The sequence below is a fragment of the Xiphophorus maculatus genome, chromosome 1 (genome assembly GCF_002775205.1).
Source record: "Xiphophorus maculatus strain JP 163 A chromosome 1, X_maculatus-5.0-male, whole genome shotgun sequence".
NCBI lineage: Eukaryota > Metazoa > Chordata > Actinopteri > Cyprinodontiformes > Poeciliidae > Xiphophorus > Xiphophorus maculatus.
Window position 1 is genome coordinate 25,347,761 of NC_036443.1, and position 19,035 is coordinate 25,366,795.

At 33.8% G+C, this 19,035-nt stretch overlaps 1 protein-coding gene across 1 annotated transcript; it reads right to left on the bottom strand.

Annotated features, from left to right (window-relative positions):
- Window positions 1-128: 128 nt before the first annotated feature.
- LOC102226994 (ras-related protein Rap-1A) lies at window positions 129-15,963 on the bottom strand. The gene is made up of 9 exons (XM_005798894.3): window positions 15,891-15,963; window positions 13,614-13,750; window positions 10,134-10,221; window positions 9,498-9,566; window positions 9,346-9,402; window positions 9,122-9,262; window positions 5,352-5,495; window positions 3,607-3,726; window positions 129-857 (listed from the first exon to the last, which is right to left on the bottom strand). The coding sequence occupies exons 3-8, from the start codon at window positions 10,188-10,190 to the stop codon at window positions 3,637-3,639; spliced, it is 558 nt and encodes a 185-aa protein (XP_005798951.1). The 5' UTR covers window positions 10,191-10,221; window positions 13,614-13,750; window positions 15,891-15,963; the 3' UTR covers window positions 129-857; window positions 3,607-3,636.
- Between the last annotated feature and the right edge of the window lie 3,072 nt (window positions 15,964-19,035).

Here is a 19,035-nt window from a genome sequence, read left to right on the forward strand (position 1 = left end):
GCTTCCTCTCTCAGCTCAATCCTAATCTGCTGAATCAGAGTCATTTCTGCCAGCAGGAAACGCTCCTCTTACACTTTCAGTCTGGCAAACTTCTCCTTAAACAGGAAGGACAACAACAAAAACAAGAGTAATGAAAATGTACTAAAATTTAATCATTCATAAAAGCTGGAAAATCATCTGTGACAGGGTAAGAAGAAGCAGTATTAGAGGTGGTTTAGTACAATACGTTTTCAACCTCGACACAAATCAGAGCGCACCCTTACCCCATCTGTCTATAAAATACTAATTTCCTTAACTTTATTATGCAAAAATGGAAGTAGAATATATTATGGGAAATAAGGAAGGCTTGCAGCTTTCAATATAAAACAAAGTCACTTAGGAGAGATGTTATTAATACACATCCTTGTAAGTAGGAGCGAGTAACTTATGGACAATGATGCATCTTCATTGACAAAGTTAGTGCAGAATTGTACAAGAAGATCAACATTTTTACATGGATTCCTTTACAAATATATTGTCACAATATGCCAAAGACTGTTGTTACTCATAATAAAATTCTCATTAGTTCCCTTAAAAGGATTCAAATCCAGTTTCCTCTTTTACTTTGTTATTTCCAGAAGAAAAGACACCTCGGAGAAAAAAAACCAAAAAGAAGAAAAATATATTTTGTCGTCAGGCTTGACAATACAAGAAGAGGTTGATTTTCTCTGCCAGTAAAAAGCAAAACATTTTTTCTTTAAAGTATGTGCCTTCTGCTGTTTTGCAAATGGTGTGGTTTTCTCAGCCAGCCTTTTTCAAAAATGCTCTGGAGAGGACTTGGAATGCTGGCACCATCCACCGGGAAACAGTTCATCATTCTGCAGGTAAAAACAGAAACACAACGTCATGATAAAATAAAATTAAATATGAAATATTCACTTTGAAAACTCTCATTCATGCCGTTAGTCTGATTAGCTCAGCGGAGGGTTAAAAGAACAGTTTTTAAATACTCAATAAATGCTCAATAATAATTTCTGATCAGATAATCAATTATTTTCAAAATGTACAATTAATTTGTTTTTTATTTAGATCACGGGTGTTCAAAGTGTGGGAAGATAAAAACAACAAATCATGCAAATGGAAATTTTTGAGTTTGTTTTAATTTATCATGGAATGAATTGATTTGTTGCCACATTCACATCAATTAAGAAAAAGAAAACAACCTTCCAAAAACAAAAATACAGACATTTGTGCCCGTCTTACAACTCAATTGTACAAAACCTTTGATTTAAAATTCGACTTTAGTTTATTATGGAGTAGAAAAAGAGAGTTTATTTTAAAATACCCTTTGTGGCCCCCCACACACTTTTATATTAATTTTGGCTCCCAAAAAGCTCCATAAAGATTTATTCATAACAAAAAGAAAAGCTAGCTGTTTGGTGTATTTTATAGCTAAAGCACCAGACCTTGTTTATCACATCTTTATTCAGGTAAAGTTATTGTTACTTTGCTATAACGGATCCAGAAATAACATTTCATGTTTAAGAAATTTGCTCCAATTAAATAATTAATTTATGATCAAATGAAACTGGGTTTTGTTTATGGAAAATGAGAATTTATATTTGTTAAACCAACACCAAATGTGACATCTATATTTGATTAATTTGTTAGTTACATCAGATAAAAAATGGTTTTAAAAAATTATTCAAATGATTTTAACTCCGTGGTCTAAATTATGAGTTTGATTCAGAATGTCAACATTAATCGCAACTCATAATTATTTTAGTTATTGATTATCCTGACAATTAATTGGATTAACAATTGGAGCTTTTTGTAGATTTTTGATTTAAACAATGGAGCCTTTTTAATACAATATTAGAAAAATTTTGAGATGCCAAAAAACAAATAATTTATTTAACAAATTACATAAAATGCATTAACATAGAATTTTTTTATTTTACGCTTGAGGTGACTTTTAGTTTTCTGTATGACAATGTTGAAGGATTCAGGAATTAAAACCTTTTTAAGTTTATACATATAGAGACGTATTTAATGTAGTCAAGAAAACCTGTACAAAAAAAACCAAATAAATTTTATTATCGAGTTTGAACTTGCAGTAGTAAAGGCTTGCATCTAAGGTAGCGTTTCTCAACTGGGACAATACCGCCCCCCAGGGGGCGTTCAGAGGACGGCGGGGGGCGTTTGCTCGAAGGTAAACTTTACACACTACAATACCAGTTTAGACTTTGAGCAACTTTTTTTTTAACTCCTCCAGCGGGTCTTTTGTGGGCTCTAGTGTCCCTTATATGAATGTAGGCTGACAGGAAAGGGGGAAGAAGAGGGGGGAAGACAGGCGGCAAATATTGCAGGGTCCAGGAATTGAACCTGCGACGGCCACGTCGAGGACTCAAGGCCTCCAAACGTGGGTCGCACTAACCCCTACGCCACCACAGCACGCCCAGACTTTGAGCAACTTGCTAAAACTGTATTGCGCAACATTAAAACATGCCTGGCTGCAACTGTATCGATGGCAGCTCTCCTTCTCTTCAGCGTTTGTTAGCTTCTCCTGCTACTGGTAGCTTCACAGCATCAGTTCAGCGTTACACCAACTGATGTGATTCACTTGTCTGGTGTCTGACTGTCAGATATTTTATGTTTTATGGAGGGTTTTTGTACCTATGTTTTGGCAGTGCTGTGATCATGTCAAAGCAACTTATATCAAAAAGTGTTTTATTGATCTTCTGAACGCTTCCATGGAAGGACAACGGAATATCGCTCTTATAAACATGTAATGACGAAAATCACGATACACTCGTTTATCCCTCAGAAAAATGAACCAATTTATATAAAGAAATCCCTCCATGGGTGATACCATAGAGAGCGTTTGTTTTATATAGTTAACATCAGTGTTGAAAGTGATCCGGCATGAAACGGTAGTTGTACCACAGCAATTTTGAATTTTAATCATCAAAATACCGGGATTTTTTCCGTTGTTTTAAAAGGTTTACGTCAGTCTGCTTTTCTCCATCGATACGCTTCCTGACCGCACCGTAGGGGGTAAAAAAAATAAAAAAATAAAAAATTCCCAGAGAAAAATAATTTATCTGGGAACAATAGTGATAGTAATATTAATAATACAATACTATTCAGTGCAAAGAAGCCTACAAATTCTTTAATGGGGGGCGATGAGGGACCTGGATAATGGACAGGGGGCACTGGCCCAAAAAGTTGAGAAACTGATCTAATGCCTCATTTGTTAAATAATTCACATGAGAAAAATAAAAGTTAGTCTAGTCCAACATAAAAAAATGTTAAAAAATTAGCAGCTACCGTTGCAATATGCTTTGCAGTGCAGGTTAAATAATCAAAATGTTGCCTTTAAAACGAGACCAAGCTCTAAATGATCGGAGAATCGCAGCTAATTTTTATGCATTTTACAGAAGTTTTCTGGTTCCTAAAACGTTCTGTTTTTCAAAGTATAAAAATATTTCTGCTCACAGGAAAAAAGCTTCACTCATACTCCGTCAGTTTGCTGCGTGTTTTAAATGTTCGGTAACAACCCGGAGCTCAGAAAGCCCGGCAGCCATGCGAACGTCTGGAATAAATTCGGTCCAAGCTCCCACTCACCTGGCCTGGAGCAACCGTGGGAGAGCGTTTTTAGAGCAGCGTGCAACCCGACTTCTTTTTTGTCTTCTTCTTTTCCATCGGCGTTTTCCTGTTGATCTGTCGCACCAGATCATAGAAAATCTGCAACACAGAAACGGGGATTCGCTTAGATTTTTACATACAAACAGAATTTTGGGCAACCTGGAATAAATCACTGTCAAATGTTGTTATATACATTTCCTACAGTAAAATTAAAGAACTTTTCACACATTTTAACGGTATGTTTTTAAATTTTCCAGCACTTTGGAGTTAAAAACGATACAAATTATCTAAAAAATAAAGAGTTACAATACAATAATATGATATAATTTGTTACCGTTTTAATGTTTTGTGAGAGTATTTTACATTCCTCAGCGGGGACAAGGTGAAATAAAATATAACACTGCAAAAACACTTAAATCTGCAGAACCTTACCAAGTAATTTTGGTTTAGTTTCTAGTGCAAATATTTTAGTTCACTTGAAATAAAACAAACTTATAAGGAACAATTTAGCAAGATACAGAGGCTTTTTAAAAAGTAAATAATTCCTAAATATTGATAAAGTATTTGTTCCATTGGCAGATAAATTAACTTACAACATGGGAAAAATATCTTGTTATGAGTTAAATAATCTGCCAGTGAAACAAGCACTTTTTAAAATCAACATTAAGGAATTATTTATTTAAAACAAATGTCTATATCTTGCTGATAAGTTAGTTTTTGTTTTATTTCAAATGTGCCAAGATATTTGCACTAGAAACTAGAACTCTAAATACTTGCTAAGATTTAGTGTTAAAACAGTGAAAATGTCCAGTTTTAGAAATGTTTGTCACACCTCACTGTTTTTAGAACAAAACACAAATTTACCAAAAAAATCCCCTAATTTCAATAACGTTGTTTGACGTATAACATATAAGTCAATGTGAATTTCAATTACAAACATCAAAAAGTATTTGAACTATTAGGAATAATAAATATTCATTACATTGAATCAATCCAAACGGAAAAACTAGAACAGAAATCAGTTTTTGTGCAAAGCAGAATCCTTTAATTTAACATTTGATTCAACAAGAAAATATGGAAACACTTCAGTTGCACATGCAAACTGCAATGAAATGCAGTTCAGATATAATTTTATTAATTTATAGTTATTAATTTTGTCCTGTGATAGTATTCTACATTCAACTGTATTGAAAAAGTAAATTAAAATATATATTTAGGAACAATAAATATTGCTTACATTGAAATAATCCAAACAAATGATGTTAAAATAAATTATAAACATTTAGACACAATATACAAAGAAAAATCACATAAAAAACAAATCTTTAAAAAATGTTCTGGTTAAGTTTCCTGGCATTTAGCAAAAACAAATACTTTTTCTAATTCTAACCAACCTAAAACAAGAAAAGCTTAGCCTGAATTAACTTCAGACAGTCAGAATTTTTTTTATTAGGTTTATGAAAATATCTGGTGTCAACTGTAAATAACATCATATCCAAATTTAGGCCTTAATAAAACACTAGATGTGCACTTTATCAGTCTGAATATTAAACTCTCTCAAGAAATCAAGCACTTCCAAACCTTGAAATTGAGGCATTTAAGGACTTTAAGCACTTGGATGAATCCTGCATTTAGCGCAAACATTAGTTCACTGAAAACTGAAAAGCATTTTTAAATTAACATTTCTATACAAAATGCATCTTCTACGTTGATTTCGGACTTACCTCGTTAACATTGATCTTTGATTTAGCTGAAGTCTCTAAAAAGGCACAGTTGTTCCACTGGCGGGCCAGGTTCTGGCCCTGCTCCTTCCCGACCACGCGCTCGTCCTCCAGGTCACATTTATTCCCCACCAGGATCATCGGAACCTGATCGATCAGAATAAATACATAAAGACTAAAGTCATGTAGCAACAGAAAAGGTTTCTCATCGGCTCATGAAAATAAACCTGCCCAATAATCATATTCAAGATGCTTCCAACAGCAGTGAAGAAAGTTTCTAATACTGGTGAAATGTGTTAATTTTACCTGAAGAGATTATCATAATATAATGAAATAAATGTAAATACCCTTACAAATAAATTAAATTAATCCCAGTAAAATTTAATTATGGTTCTATTCAAGTGCTAGATTTTATACATTAATTATATGATTGGTGAATCCTGTTTAATTCGGCACTTTCAGTTTCCTATCTTTTTTCATGTAAAGAAAAAACAGAACAGAGTCATAGTATTAACCCTGAAAGTGGAGAACGTGGTGACTGCTCAGTGTCCACACGATTCTGTACTTATTCTGATATTGATATTATTATTGATATTTCTTGATACAGTGAAAAAAATAAACAATCTCGACCTTAAGGACAGTTTTGGTTTTTTTAAACTCTTTATGGCCTGAGTTTCAAATCTCCGCCTGGAAATTTTAATTGTTCGAAGTTCTTTAAATGTCCTGTAATTAAATATATTGGCCCATTTCTCAATAACAAAAATATCTAGCAAGTTATTTTTGCAATTTACCGTCTATTGAAAGAGTGTCTCATTAGATTAAACCAAAGAAAAACCTGCTTCCTGCTACAGCGGGAGTGAAATTACCGTAATAACCCGATATTGTCTGGAAAGCGCTACGTCTCCCCTTTCAGAAACCGTTGGGATTTTTCAGATAGCACAAAGTGTCGCAGAATTACGGTACTGCAAATTCGGCTGTGTCGTCACCGACGCGTTCGGTCTAGGAGGATTAAACATAATTTAATTGGATTTTATTATAATAAATCCAAATTTTTAAGATAAATGATAAACGATACAATAAATTCCCACACCTAATTGAACCAAGGTATTTTGGATTTCCAGTGTATTTTCTTTAGAAAATCTTGGATACCCTTTATAAAAATAAAAAAACAACAGACGGATTTTCTGTAAATAATTTGGAGATATGTGCAAAAAAAAATACACAAATAGATGAATCTTTGTGAGTTGACCGCTTCAGTTTTTCCCTTAGAACTCATATTCATTCTTACTCCCAGCTTGTTAAAGAAAGTGTTGTTAAACAAAAACTATTGCCTCTTGATTGGGATTGCATAATTATTTCAACGCTTACCAAAAATTAGGAAGCAAACCGAATCTTTTGGGCCTGGTTCTGATTGGCTAATAAATAACAACCATCACGTCTTCGTTTACCGGGAGTGAAGTTCGCTAATCGGTCAACCGTACATCCACAGTTTGATGCGTTTTAATAAACGAGCTCAATTTCTACGTATAATAACAACAACCAGTGAGACAGGCTCCTCGGCCTGCACAGACGGAGATCAACACACCTACGGGTGACTCATGCAGGTTATCACTGTCAACATTTGCTTTCCTAAGAAGTACTTCGCATTATGTCACGACTGCTGGCAGCTGTCGGTTCTCCCTTAATTTCTATGGGTCATATTTGTTAAAGAAAAGAAAAATATGCAACATAAAGGGAAAGCTTTATAAACATACCTCCAGCTCAAAGGTGAGATTGGATTATTGGTACTTATTTGACTCATTTCCACCATATATGGAAATAAATCAACATGAGGTTTGCATCCTCCAATAAAAATAAGAGATAAAATGTCAACATAATTATAAAATAATACATTTTTAATTTTAAACTGACTTTAAAATGGCAAGACTCTGTAAGGACAGTGATTACTAATAAGTTAATGACAGTGACTGTTTCATTCCTACAACAATAAAAATAGTTTTTAAAGCTGAAGAACAGAAAATTAAAGGATATGAGAAAAAACACAGATCTGCAATACATAGAATGTGCCCATCATTATCAACACATTATAATCTTGTATGACCTAAAAGCTCTTTAGTGTTTTCCTTTAATTTAAACCAGGTCAAACGTGTAAACAATACATTATTATTATAGGTACAAATGCTATAAGAGAAAATTAGAAGGTTTATAATTACATTTTAAACAAATAGTTTAGTAAAAAACTGATTTTTGTTGTTTTTAGAAAGTTGCACTCATGACTGAACAAACATTTCTGATTCCTGTTTGGCTTTACAATACTTGACATCCACAACCTGTTAAACTGTGGCTAAAATTAAAACAAATATTCATTTTTGTCACACAGGAAGTGGCACTTTATACCTTGACAATCAGCCATTTCTACAGATTAATTGATAAATAAGTCAACAGTTTAATAAAACAGTAACAATTTAAAATTGTGGATTATATTAATGACACTGAATTGAGAAGATCAGATGCTTATCATCCTGTTCTGACTAAAAACAGCTTAGATTCAGCTCAGTGTACATCCTTCCTGAATCAAAAGGTGAAGAAACAAAGACTGAAAGAGGCAGATAGCATCTAGCAGCACTTCTGACATTTCCTCCCAAAGCTGCTGTCCCCCTCAGCCGTCAGTCTAAGGTGGGGGATGAACTTAAAGCCTGCTGGGTTCACACTGATGTGCAAAAAGATGTAAGCAGAGTCATTTCTACAACGACGACATAGCTCCTACTTTTACAGGAGTCTTAAAGGCGACCCATTATGCTTCCTTGAACAGGTTAGGATACGTTTCTGGGCGACACAAAACATGTTCATTACATTTTTTTTTTTACCATTCTTACATAATCAGATTTAATCTGCTCAATTCTGCTTATTTTGAGCTGTTTTAGGGCCTCCTGTCACTTTACATGCAAATTAGCTGCTGCTGGCCACTCCCCCCAACTCAACGTTTAAGTTCACGCTTAAAGGTTAGCATTTAACGTTTATCATTTATTATGAAATTTTTCCTAAGAATTTTGATGTATTGTCTTAAAAAATTGCATTAATGTTATTGGAAAAAAAAACCCTAAACTGACATTTTTGGAAATGTTATTTATCATTTTCTCCACTGTTTGGTCTGTAAATTTGATAATATGATTAAATGTGCAGCTATTTAGTGATATAAATCAGAAAAACGAAGCCAATTCAGAAAAGAATAGGATAAAATCAAAATAAAATTCTAAGTTCATTTCTCCCACCCCCTACTCGCACGTGAAATGATGCACAATTACACAACTGTACAGCTTTAAAAAGCATTAGTAGAGCCTCCTGCACAACCAACAAGAATGCAGCAAGTGGTTTCTGGAGGTTAGGTCAACAATAAAACATTTGTCTTTTCCAGCAGCCATTGTACAGCACATACAGTAGTAAAACCAGCTGACCAAATGTCCGGGAGCTCCTTGGGTTGCTAGGTAACAAGGGTTTGGCTTAGCTAGGGTTGCTAGGTAACAGCATAACTTTTAACAATTGGGAGGTTTTTTAAACAGCTAATTTTCCAGCCACTAAAAAACTTTAACTTATTGTAAAAAAAAAAAAGGGCTGAGTGTTTTTTTAAGCGTTTGGTGAATTTCTAGAAGCAGTAGAAACCCAAATGGAAGTGTAAGAAAGTACAAAATGTGAATTTCGCCTTTATTTGTTCTCAGAAAGAGTTCAGATTTCCGATTGTTTGGCTGTCAGTTTTAAAAACGTGTTGCACTCACATCCTCGGTGTCCTTTACTCGCAGGATTTGTTCCCGCAGGTCTTGTAGGTCGTTAAATGTCGACTGTGCTGTAATGGAGTACACCAAAGCAAAGCCTTGGCCGTTCTTCATGTACAGGTCTCTCATCGCTGTGAACTGTTCCTGCAGAGCAACAGCAGAGGAGAAACAGCATCAGCAACCTGTAGGGCCTCTTTAAGCCAAACGCAGCGGCAGACGAGACTCACCGTTCCAGCAGTGTCCAGGATTTCCAGCATGCATTGCTGCCCATCCACCTCAACTTGCTGTTATGTCAGAAAAGAAGAATTTAGAGGTAATCAGACGAATTTAATAATGTTCAGGAGGCATCAAGAAGTTTTTTTTTTAATATAACCCTTACCTTTCTGTAAGAGTCTTCTATAGTAGGGTCATACTTCTCCACAAAAATGCCTTGCACAAATTGGACTGTCTGGAATCAACCAAGAACAACACTAAATTAAAAGTGGTAACCAAATTGTGCTAAATGATATTTTAACAAAATACAGTAACCTTTATTAAAATTTCACATCGATTTTGTCTCAACTTTGTCTATTTTTATGACTTTAAATGAAAAAGCCAATTAAATCAAATCACAGCTGGATACACTGCAAAAACACAATCCTATGAAGTATTTTTGTTTTAGTTTCTAGTGCTAATATCTTACGACACTAGAAATAAAACCAAATTCACTTACAACTAACTTTTCAGAAAGATATGGGATCTTGTTTTAAGTTAATAATTCCTTACTATTGCTAAAAAAATAAATAGTTCCACTTATAACAAGACATTTTCTAGTAAAAATCTAGCACTTTACCATCAATAATAAGGAATTATTTACTTAAACAAGCTCCAGAATCTTGCTGAAAAGTTACTTGTAAGTTAATTTTGCTTTATTTTAAGTGTATTAAGATATTTGCACTATAAACTAAACCAAAAATACTTGAAAGATTTTGTGTTTTTGCAGTGCATTTGTAATGATCTTCCAAGGAATACTTACTAGCGCAGATTTCCCCACACCTCCTGATCCAAGCACGACTAGCTTGTACTCACGCATGGTGGGCGACTTCACTGGACAGCACAAGAATCTGAAAAGACAGAGACAGAAATCAGTCAGAGAAATTTAGAGATGGAGACATTCTCCACCTTTCCACAGACATAGACAGGGGGAAAAGACTGTACTGAAATATGACAAAGATAGTTTGAGAATATCCCAGAATTGATCACAGATCAGCTATGACTCAAAATATATACAAGTATTTTAAATAGTTTGGAAAAACAAAGTGTCTGATGCACTTTGAGGACAGTGAACTAATCATAAAATCATGATATTTCCTTGATATTGTCTTGTTGAATTATTCTTGCTTATTTTTGCAAAATTAAAAAGTCAGAACTGAAAATAAATGTAAAAACTTAAAATGTGTTTTTGTATTACAAATATTTAAAGTTGATAAGAAATATGACATGGTAATTTTATGTTATTGTAAGACGCTATTGAGAATACTTAAACACCAACATCTGAGTTTTAGAAAAGGTAAACACACCAAAAAAAGCAACTCAAATGAATATTTTTTGCATTTCAGTTAAATCCTAAATAAGTAATGTGAAATTTTAAAATAAAATGTATTAAGATGGACAATGATGATTAAGAATACTTGAGTAAGTATTCTTAAGATGCAAAATTTGAGTATTTATTGTATAAAGTTTTCTTTTGTTTCTCTAAATCCTACTGTGATGTTTAGTGATGTTTGACTTTTCATGCAGCATTTTGATCTTCTGGTTGTGGTAAGTTAGCCAAGCAAATACAGAATTTGAAAGAAATACTCTGATTGGACGGGGGGAAAAAGCTCTCTGTGATTGGCTGATTGGTGTGGTTCATTTACATAAACTCTACCAAACTGCAAATTCAGATGAAAAGTATGAGATGTAAACATAAACAGCACATGTTATTTGTTCACAAATATATATGTGCTCACATCAACATTTTCTCACTGCAAATCTAAATAAACAAGGTTTAGCCTGGCGGGGAGCAAGAAAAGTCTGGCAGCCCGACATGCTTACAATGGAACCAAACTAATTTGATCACATTTTAGTTTAATATAAGTCAGTTTCTTAATTAGCTGCTCATAGGTAACTTCTTGTTTAATTGTAAGTGGTTACATAGATCTAAAACGCTGCTGAGGTATGAAGATAAATAAATCTTCAATAGACCGGTTACAATAAGCAATAAATCAATTAATCACATGAGTAATTAAAATGAAGTCAATTTCCATTTGAATAACTTATTGTTTCTCTCTTTCAACAAAACTGGATGACAAAAGTCTTCAGTCTGGTTCTAGGAATTTTGTTTACAGCAACTTCATAATTTATTTTATTTGTTGTTTGTTTGTTTAGTTTGGATATTTAAAATGTCTTCCAGTTCCAGTGTTAAAAGTTTATTAGCATTTAAAGTCTTGGAAATACTTGACAATAGTCTCAAGACAACATTATTGTTTATCGCAGGCAAACACCTTCTGAGATGAACAGAATGTCTTACCAGACCTAACTGATGTCTTATGGATCAAGCAGCTTTCTGAAACAGGACTAAAGAGTATAATCTTCACACCACAAGATTTAAAATCATGTAAAATGATGACAATGTTGATTTTTCTGCATACAGTATTCATTTTAGAATATATTCTGACTCATTTTCTTTCACTTCCTCCTTCAGTTTCTTATACCAGCAGCTCAGATCTAATTAAGTTTGCCATTTTAGCTTCACTTGCAAGCAGACGCAAGCTTTGTTAAAGTAATGGTTGGGTGTGAGTATCAAACAATGAGTCTGGTTGCTGTGAAACGTAAAGTTTAGATGATTAAACGTAACTTGATGCTCATAATAACAGACTTTTCTGAGGCGGTTTTTACTGAATGAAAATAAATAAGTGACACCACTGTAAATCAGCGTGAAATATTTAAGTATTATAAATTTTTTGCAGCACCTGCAATCTCACACCGAAGTTCAAGCCCTTGTTAAGTGTTCCAGTTTCACAAATAGCTTCATCTCATTGCAATACAGAAGAAAAAGGTCGCAGTGAGTAACCTATCATCAGCCTGACACACATTAGAAACACTGAATGGCCTAGAAAAAAGATTTGGCACAAAAAGAAGCTGCCACCGACATTTTATAATAAAGACACGAGTGTTTTATGCAAATTAAAAATGTAAATCTTTGTAATAGTTTAGTGCTTGTTGAGATTTAACCATACAGCTGTGACTAAGCAATAATACTGAAAAAAATTAAGATGCAATTTAAAATGATCAGTTTCTCTGATTTTACTCTTTATAGCTATATGTTTGAGCAAAATGAACTTTGTTCTTCTTTTCTATGAACTACTGACAACATGTCTCTGAAATTCCAAGCAAAAATTTTGTATTTATTTGCAGAAAATGAGAAATGGTCAAAATAACAAAACAGATGCAGTGCTTTCAGACTTCAAATAATGCAAAGAAAACAAGTTGATATTAATTTAGAAACAACAATACTAATGTTTTAAATGAGGAAGAGTTCAGGAATCAAGATTTGGTGGAAAAACCAGGAGGATTTCAATGGGGTTCAATGCAGTGGGCTCTTCATTGTTTCCATATCTGTAGAGATGAATAAACCATACAATACAATACAATTGTAGACATATTTCCTGGTTAAGCTCTAACAAAATGCTGACACATATCAAGTGATAAAAAAGAGAATGACACATGATATGGTCCACTTACATAAGCTGAACACATGAAGTCAAATAAAACATCTTGGGACATAATTTTGAACTTAAAACAAACAAATGTACATTTCTAGCATCAAATGTCAAAGTGGGGGAGAGATTTACAGTAAAATCCTGTTTTAAAACTTCTGAATGTAATAATTATGCTAGGTCAGTAGGATCTTTGTCAAATGCGGCGACAAACAATACAAAACCCACTCTGTCGCAATCGGCCAGCATTAGCAATTCTAACTACGACATCTGAAGCACCACAGTGAGAGACAGGCACACAGCAGTCTTCACAAAGAGCCATTGTGACGACTCTCATCTACTCAAGTACGCCACACAGACAGAAAACAGAGATCAGAGAGTGTACGCGTGACGAACGCTCACAAAAACAGAGGATGGGGTGCACAGAAAGGTAACAAAAGCACATGGCTGATGAGCCATGTGCTCTTAAAGTAGAAGTCACAAATTTGCTTCTACATTTTTACACCAGATAAGTACCAGAAATGTTCCCCTGACTATAAATGAGACACAATGAGGTAGGCGTATCAGAGCCTGGCGATTTTTTTTTTTTTTTTTACCACGCCCGCTCTTAGTTTTCATAATAAGGAGTCTCTATGTTCTTGCCAATAGTAAATGAATAATTTAATTCCAAATTTTGGTGAGATAATGTAAAACTGATGAAAGGCTTTCACAACCACCAGGAAATTCATTTACTCTAATAAAGCTGCTTCATTTACCTTGTACACAGTTGTAATGATAGAAAGTCCCTCTACATCTGGGGAAGAAGGCCCTATGGATCCTCAGGTTCACTGATGCCAACGAGATGTAGAGAGGAACCAGAGAGCGAAGCCGAACAAATCTGTCCAAATGGCTCCTAAACGTAAACAATAAGAAAGTAGTCAGCACAAAAAAATACACAAACAAATAATAATCGAATTACAAACGGGGTAAACCTGAGTGAGCATTACTAAAATGTTGGGATCATTTTATTCTGAGGCTGAGAACATTTACAATTAAATGCTAAAATTAAGATAAAACATTTCAAGTTTGAGAAGGAACCTGAATTTAGCACTGAATAATTAAACTTATCCTCACATCTCTAATCCATTCATGTTTGGCATGTAGGTTGATACATAGGCTGATATTAAAAATTCTTGTCATCTTTATGTAAATCAAGCAGGGTTTTGTTAGACCATTAAGCAACAGCGAATAAAAAAGCTGCTTTTTAAGGAGATAGCTCAGCTGGTAGTGTGATAAATCAAGGATTGGAGCAAAAAGAGTGGTAGGCGTGACCGTAAATAAATATCTAAAATAAGCAGAGCTGGGTGATATGGCTTAAAAATAACATTTTTGATATTTTTTCCTACCAAATCTGATTTTAATCAATACATTTTTAAAATCCATTTTAAAAAGAAATTATAAATGACAGAAATATTTTCAAAAACTTGCCCCCCAATCCCGCCAATCATCCCTTCTGGGAGTTGACCTGAATTCAAAGTACAACTAATACAAGCTGTAAAACATGCCTGTAAATCAAAATGACAGGTCACTGGGCAGACTGGCATCACTCTGAACTACGGAAGCCCAAAGAGTGCATTTGTGAAAGATGTTTTTAAAAAAATTAATCTTCATAAACAGCTATTTCAAGCTCATGCTTACCAGTATCAAATGTAAAGATACAAATATATATGTTTCTGTTAGCATGTCATTGCTAAATGTACAGGAAACTTTAAGTGTAATAGTTACTCAATGATTAAAAAAACAATGGCATTGCGTTTAGCTTTATAATTTGAACAAACAGATGACTAGTTTATATCTTAACATGATTTGTTGCACATTTTATCTTAATTTAGACAAAGTTAAAATTATGTTGTAACTTTATATTACAAAAGTTCTCAAATTACTAAAGCTGTCTGGTACGTTCAGTATGAAAAAAGGCTGATCTGAACCATTTATAACAAAAGGTATTAATTTTCCTCCCACAGTGGCAAGAAAGGGGACAACATCTTCAGCTTACAGACAGTATCATGTGTCAGCGACAGAGGAGGGAGGGGGATTTCAGCTCGACTCAAACGATCAGATACACTTCTATCTGAATTTAAAACAATTTCTATAAACCTCCTCATTTAGGAGCTCAGTTGAAAACACCAAAAGTTAGAGCAGCTGTAAAGTTACCAATAAAAATGAACTCGCATCTTGTACCGTAGTTGGTTTCGAAAGGAAGGGAAGGGTGTGGCTATTAGTTTCAAAAACCCCAACACTGAGACTTTAACACCGTTTAAAAATCCACAGCTGTTGCAAACAAAAACAAGCACACCAAACCGTGATTTATCGCAAAGTCTGAGACGGGGTAAACAGAAACTAGAAGTAGCTGACCAGGAAAAAGTTTGACAACTTATGTACTAGCATTTAGTTAGCACACTCAGGTAAATGCTAACTAACGGCGTTTATTGGTAGCCTTGTAAATATATTTGGAAATGTAGTTAGCAGCATTCAAGGTGGTAACTAATTTTAACCAAACTTCCTCAAAGCACAAAGGCCAGAGTTTTATGTTTCCTGGTGTCTGGCTCGCAGTTTGGGCTTTCTGTACTTTTTAGCCAAAATGGGGTGCTAACTAGCTAGCCAGTTAGCATTAGTCACTCCTCTGAAACTATTAGCTTATCCCAAAAGTTTAAGCTCCAAGTCATTATTGTGTTTAACATCGGTATGCGGATAAACCACTAAAAGCTTGAAGACCACTTGGGTATAATTAAATACGATTACTTGAAGCGAAAACATAGTTTGCGTCGAGAACTCGTCAGTTACTCACTAGCTATCTTGTTAGCCATAGCTAAGCTATATTACCCACAGCACTGCTTCTCTACAACTGAGGATATAAGTCATAAACAAATAAGGACTAGGAAACGAACACAAGCTCACACGATAACTACTAATCTAACAAAGACACACTTTAGATAATTAGCTTTGAAATTATTATTTTTTTCCAGATGTATCAGCTTTTTGAAGAGACTCACCGTGCTCCGCTATGTGAGTGTGTTAAATCAGACTGAATGTGCGGAGAGCTCCGGCTGTGGCTGCTATTGGAGCAGAAGCAGCCAATCAGAGCGATCCAAGTTACGATAGAAATGAACTTTCCGGATAAAAGCGTGGAGACCTAACAAACAGGCATTTCACTCAGGAATTTAAAAGCAGCAGAAAAATAATGCGGATCAGTGTTGTTATTCTGATCCATATGGAGGTCAGCGTCTCATTTCTACCGTGACAGCAAACGCTGTATTTTGTAATATAATGTGTATTTCACACATTATATTGTGTAAAATATATTATCAAATTTCTAACCTTTAGGGGATTTTTTGTTTGGTTTTTCCTTTGAATTATTCTGTTAAAATTTGGGTCAGAATTTTGGACAACGTTTTTAGATGGCTACAAAATACAGAACAAATTTGTTAGCATTTTGTCTTAAATAAATTGCAAATCAAATCAAAACATTTTTTACTGAGAGTTCAGAACCCAAAAATGAAATAAATTTTCAAGAGAGAGTCTGAAACTGAAATTTATCAATATTTTTGGATTGATCCATCCACTAGTGAATGGAAGCAGCTGAAAGTCTCACTTTGTACAATCAATTCAGCAGAGGAGGGTAGAGTATCCAAAAAATCTTACTCAGGTAAGAGTAGCACTACTAACACATATTTTTACTCAAGTAAAAGTAAAAAGTAGCACTCTAAGAAATTACTCTAGTACACATCACAACATAATTTTTGATGTCATCACACAGACAAAAAACATAATGTTATGCGCAAATTTTGGTATTTTAAAGGCTAAAATAAAAATGTACTATATATAAATGACATAATTGGAAAAATAACCAATTCTCAACACTTTTCTAAATAATTTCATTAAATATAAAACTTGATAAATGAAAACTTCTCAGTGTGATGAGCTAGAAAACCTCTACAGGATCTGATACTTTTTTATTGTTTTCCTTCCAAATTCCTGTGCTTCTCTTGCTTTGCACTGCTTGGCTCTCCTTTTTAGAAACTACATTTCATGGTTTTTGATACTGACCTCTGACCTCTCCTCTGTAATGCTTGTTTGTGTCACATCATGAGTAGAAATTTCCTTTCCGACTGGCCTTCTCTGTCCTCTGTTCTCTGACTGAATGGATCAGATGAGTTAGCCTTGAAGTATTTCTTTCTTGTTCCACTGGCTAAATATGGGAGTTGGGTTTATCACTGAGGCCGCTCATATTCTTATGACTGCAGGATATTATTAGCTCCTCTGCAGAGGGAGTGTTGCCATGCTTTCAAAACAAAATGTTCCTGCCCTTATTTAATCAAGTCAGCAAACAAGGATCTTGCAACAACTCCGGTCATTAACCAGATATAATGAAGATACCAAGAGCAAAACCGAAAGAACAGAACTGGTTTTGAAATTTGCTTAACCCAATTGACCATGTGAACTGTTTAATACTTTATGAGCACAAAAATAATTATAACTAAATGCAACAGACAAAACTAAATGGTATATGGAAATATTGGTAACTTTTTTATGCAAGTATACTTTCTTTTAAATAATTTCCTTGTATTAGTTTATATCTTTGTTTAATTCTGTATGTGCTGAGATTCGATTGCTCGTATTGTTTACATTTATTATTACTTTAATTAAAATGGAAGCTGTTATGAACTCAGTTCAGATTAATTTCACTTCCTGCTATGGCGTTAGTGAAATTACCGTAATAACCCAATGTTGACTGGAAAACGCAACGTCTCCCCTTTCAGAAACCGTTGGAATTTTTCAGATAGCACAAAGTGATGTGGAATTACGGTACTGGGAATTTCCCTGTGTCGTCGAAACGTTCAGTCTTGAATGGTTAATTTAGCAAATAAATAAAACTAAATCAAAAACGTCTTATTTTAATTTTTGTGATTTCGCTTCTATTTGACCAATACAAGAATTTCAGCTTGAGCCTGTAAGGGAGCCTTAGTTATTCCAGCCAACGGCTACATAAATGTGGTTTCTGTTGCAACACCTGTAGGGTGTAAGTATTTATTCAAGAGTTTAGATCAGGGATTTCCAAAGTGTGGCCCAGGGGCCATTAGTGGGCCTCTGGATGATTTTAATTGGCCCCTCCATCCACAATTCAATAATGAAGCAAATTCAAGAGGTTTAATTTTATATTTTTTTACAGACAAATAAAATCTTTTTAAACTTGTAATTAGGTACAAGACAAAATCATGCTTGTTTTATTAATGTTCCTGTTTTCATTTATTACACTACATGCTAAAACCAGCAGCCATTGTTGTAAAAAGTACAAAAATAAAAATAAAAAAGAAGAAAAACAAGGACAATAAACAAAGACACAGTATTAGGGCCACGCTAAAACAATAGATTAAAAATAAAATTATGAGAATGATGTTATAATATTACAAGAATAAAGTCACGAAAGAATAAAGTCAAAATAATATGAGAATAAAGTCACAGGAGAATAAAATCATAATATTATGACTATATTCTTGTAATACAACTTTATTCTTGTATTATATTGACTTTATATTTGTAGTATTGACTTCATTCTCATATTATTTTCACTTTATTGTTATAGTATTTTGACTTTATTCTCATACTATTTTTTATTTTTTTAGTGACTTTTTCGACTGTATTGTTAGAATCTCATGATTATTTTCTTGTAATTTTATGTTTTTATTTTTTTCTTAATACAGCCTCAATACTCCATCATAATAAGCTCCCCCAAAAAGTTTTGTAAAATATTTATCTGTCATTTAATACAACAACTGACAGACTATGATTATATTTTGGATCAACAATAATTCAAAACTCCTTTTCTACAAAATTAAGACTACCGGTACTTTATAAAGATGTTGTTTATTACCGAGGAGATAAAAATGGCAAATGATTTAAGAAATATATCTTTTCACTTTTTATTAAAAAAAAAGTAACCTTCCAGTTCTCTCAACTGGTTTAGCTAAATGTTTGTTACTGTGTGGATCAGGAGAAAAAAACTGAATAAATATGATAAATTCAAACTTGTTCACTCAAATCTTTTTTTTAAATAATTGCAGCAGTCTGTAATGAATTAATCCATAAATGGAGAATATTTATGATGTTTTTTTGCACCAAGTGAAATGAGAAAACCTC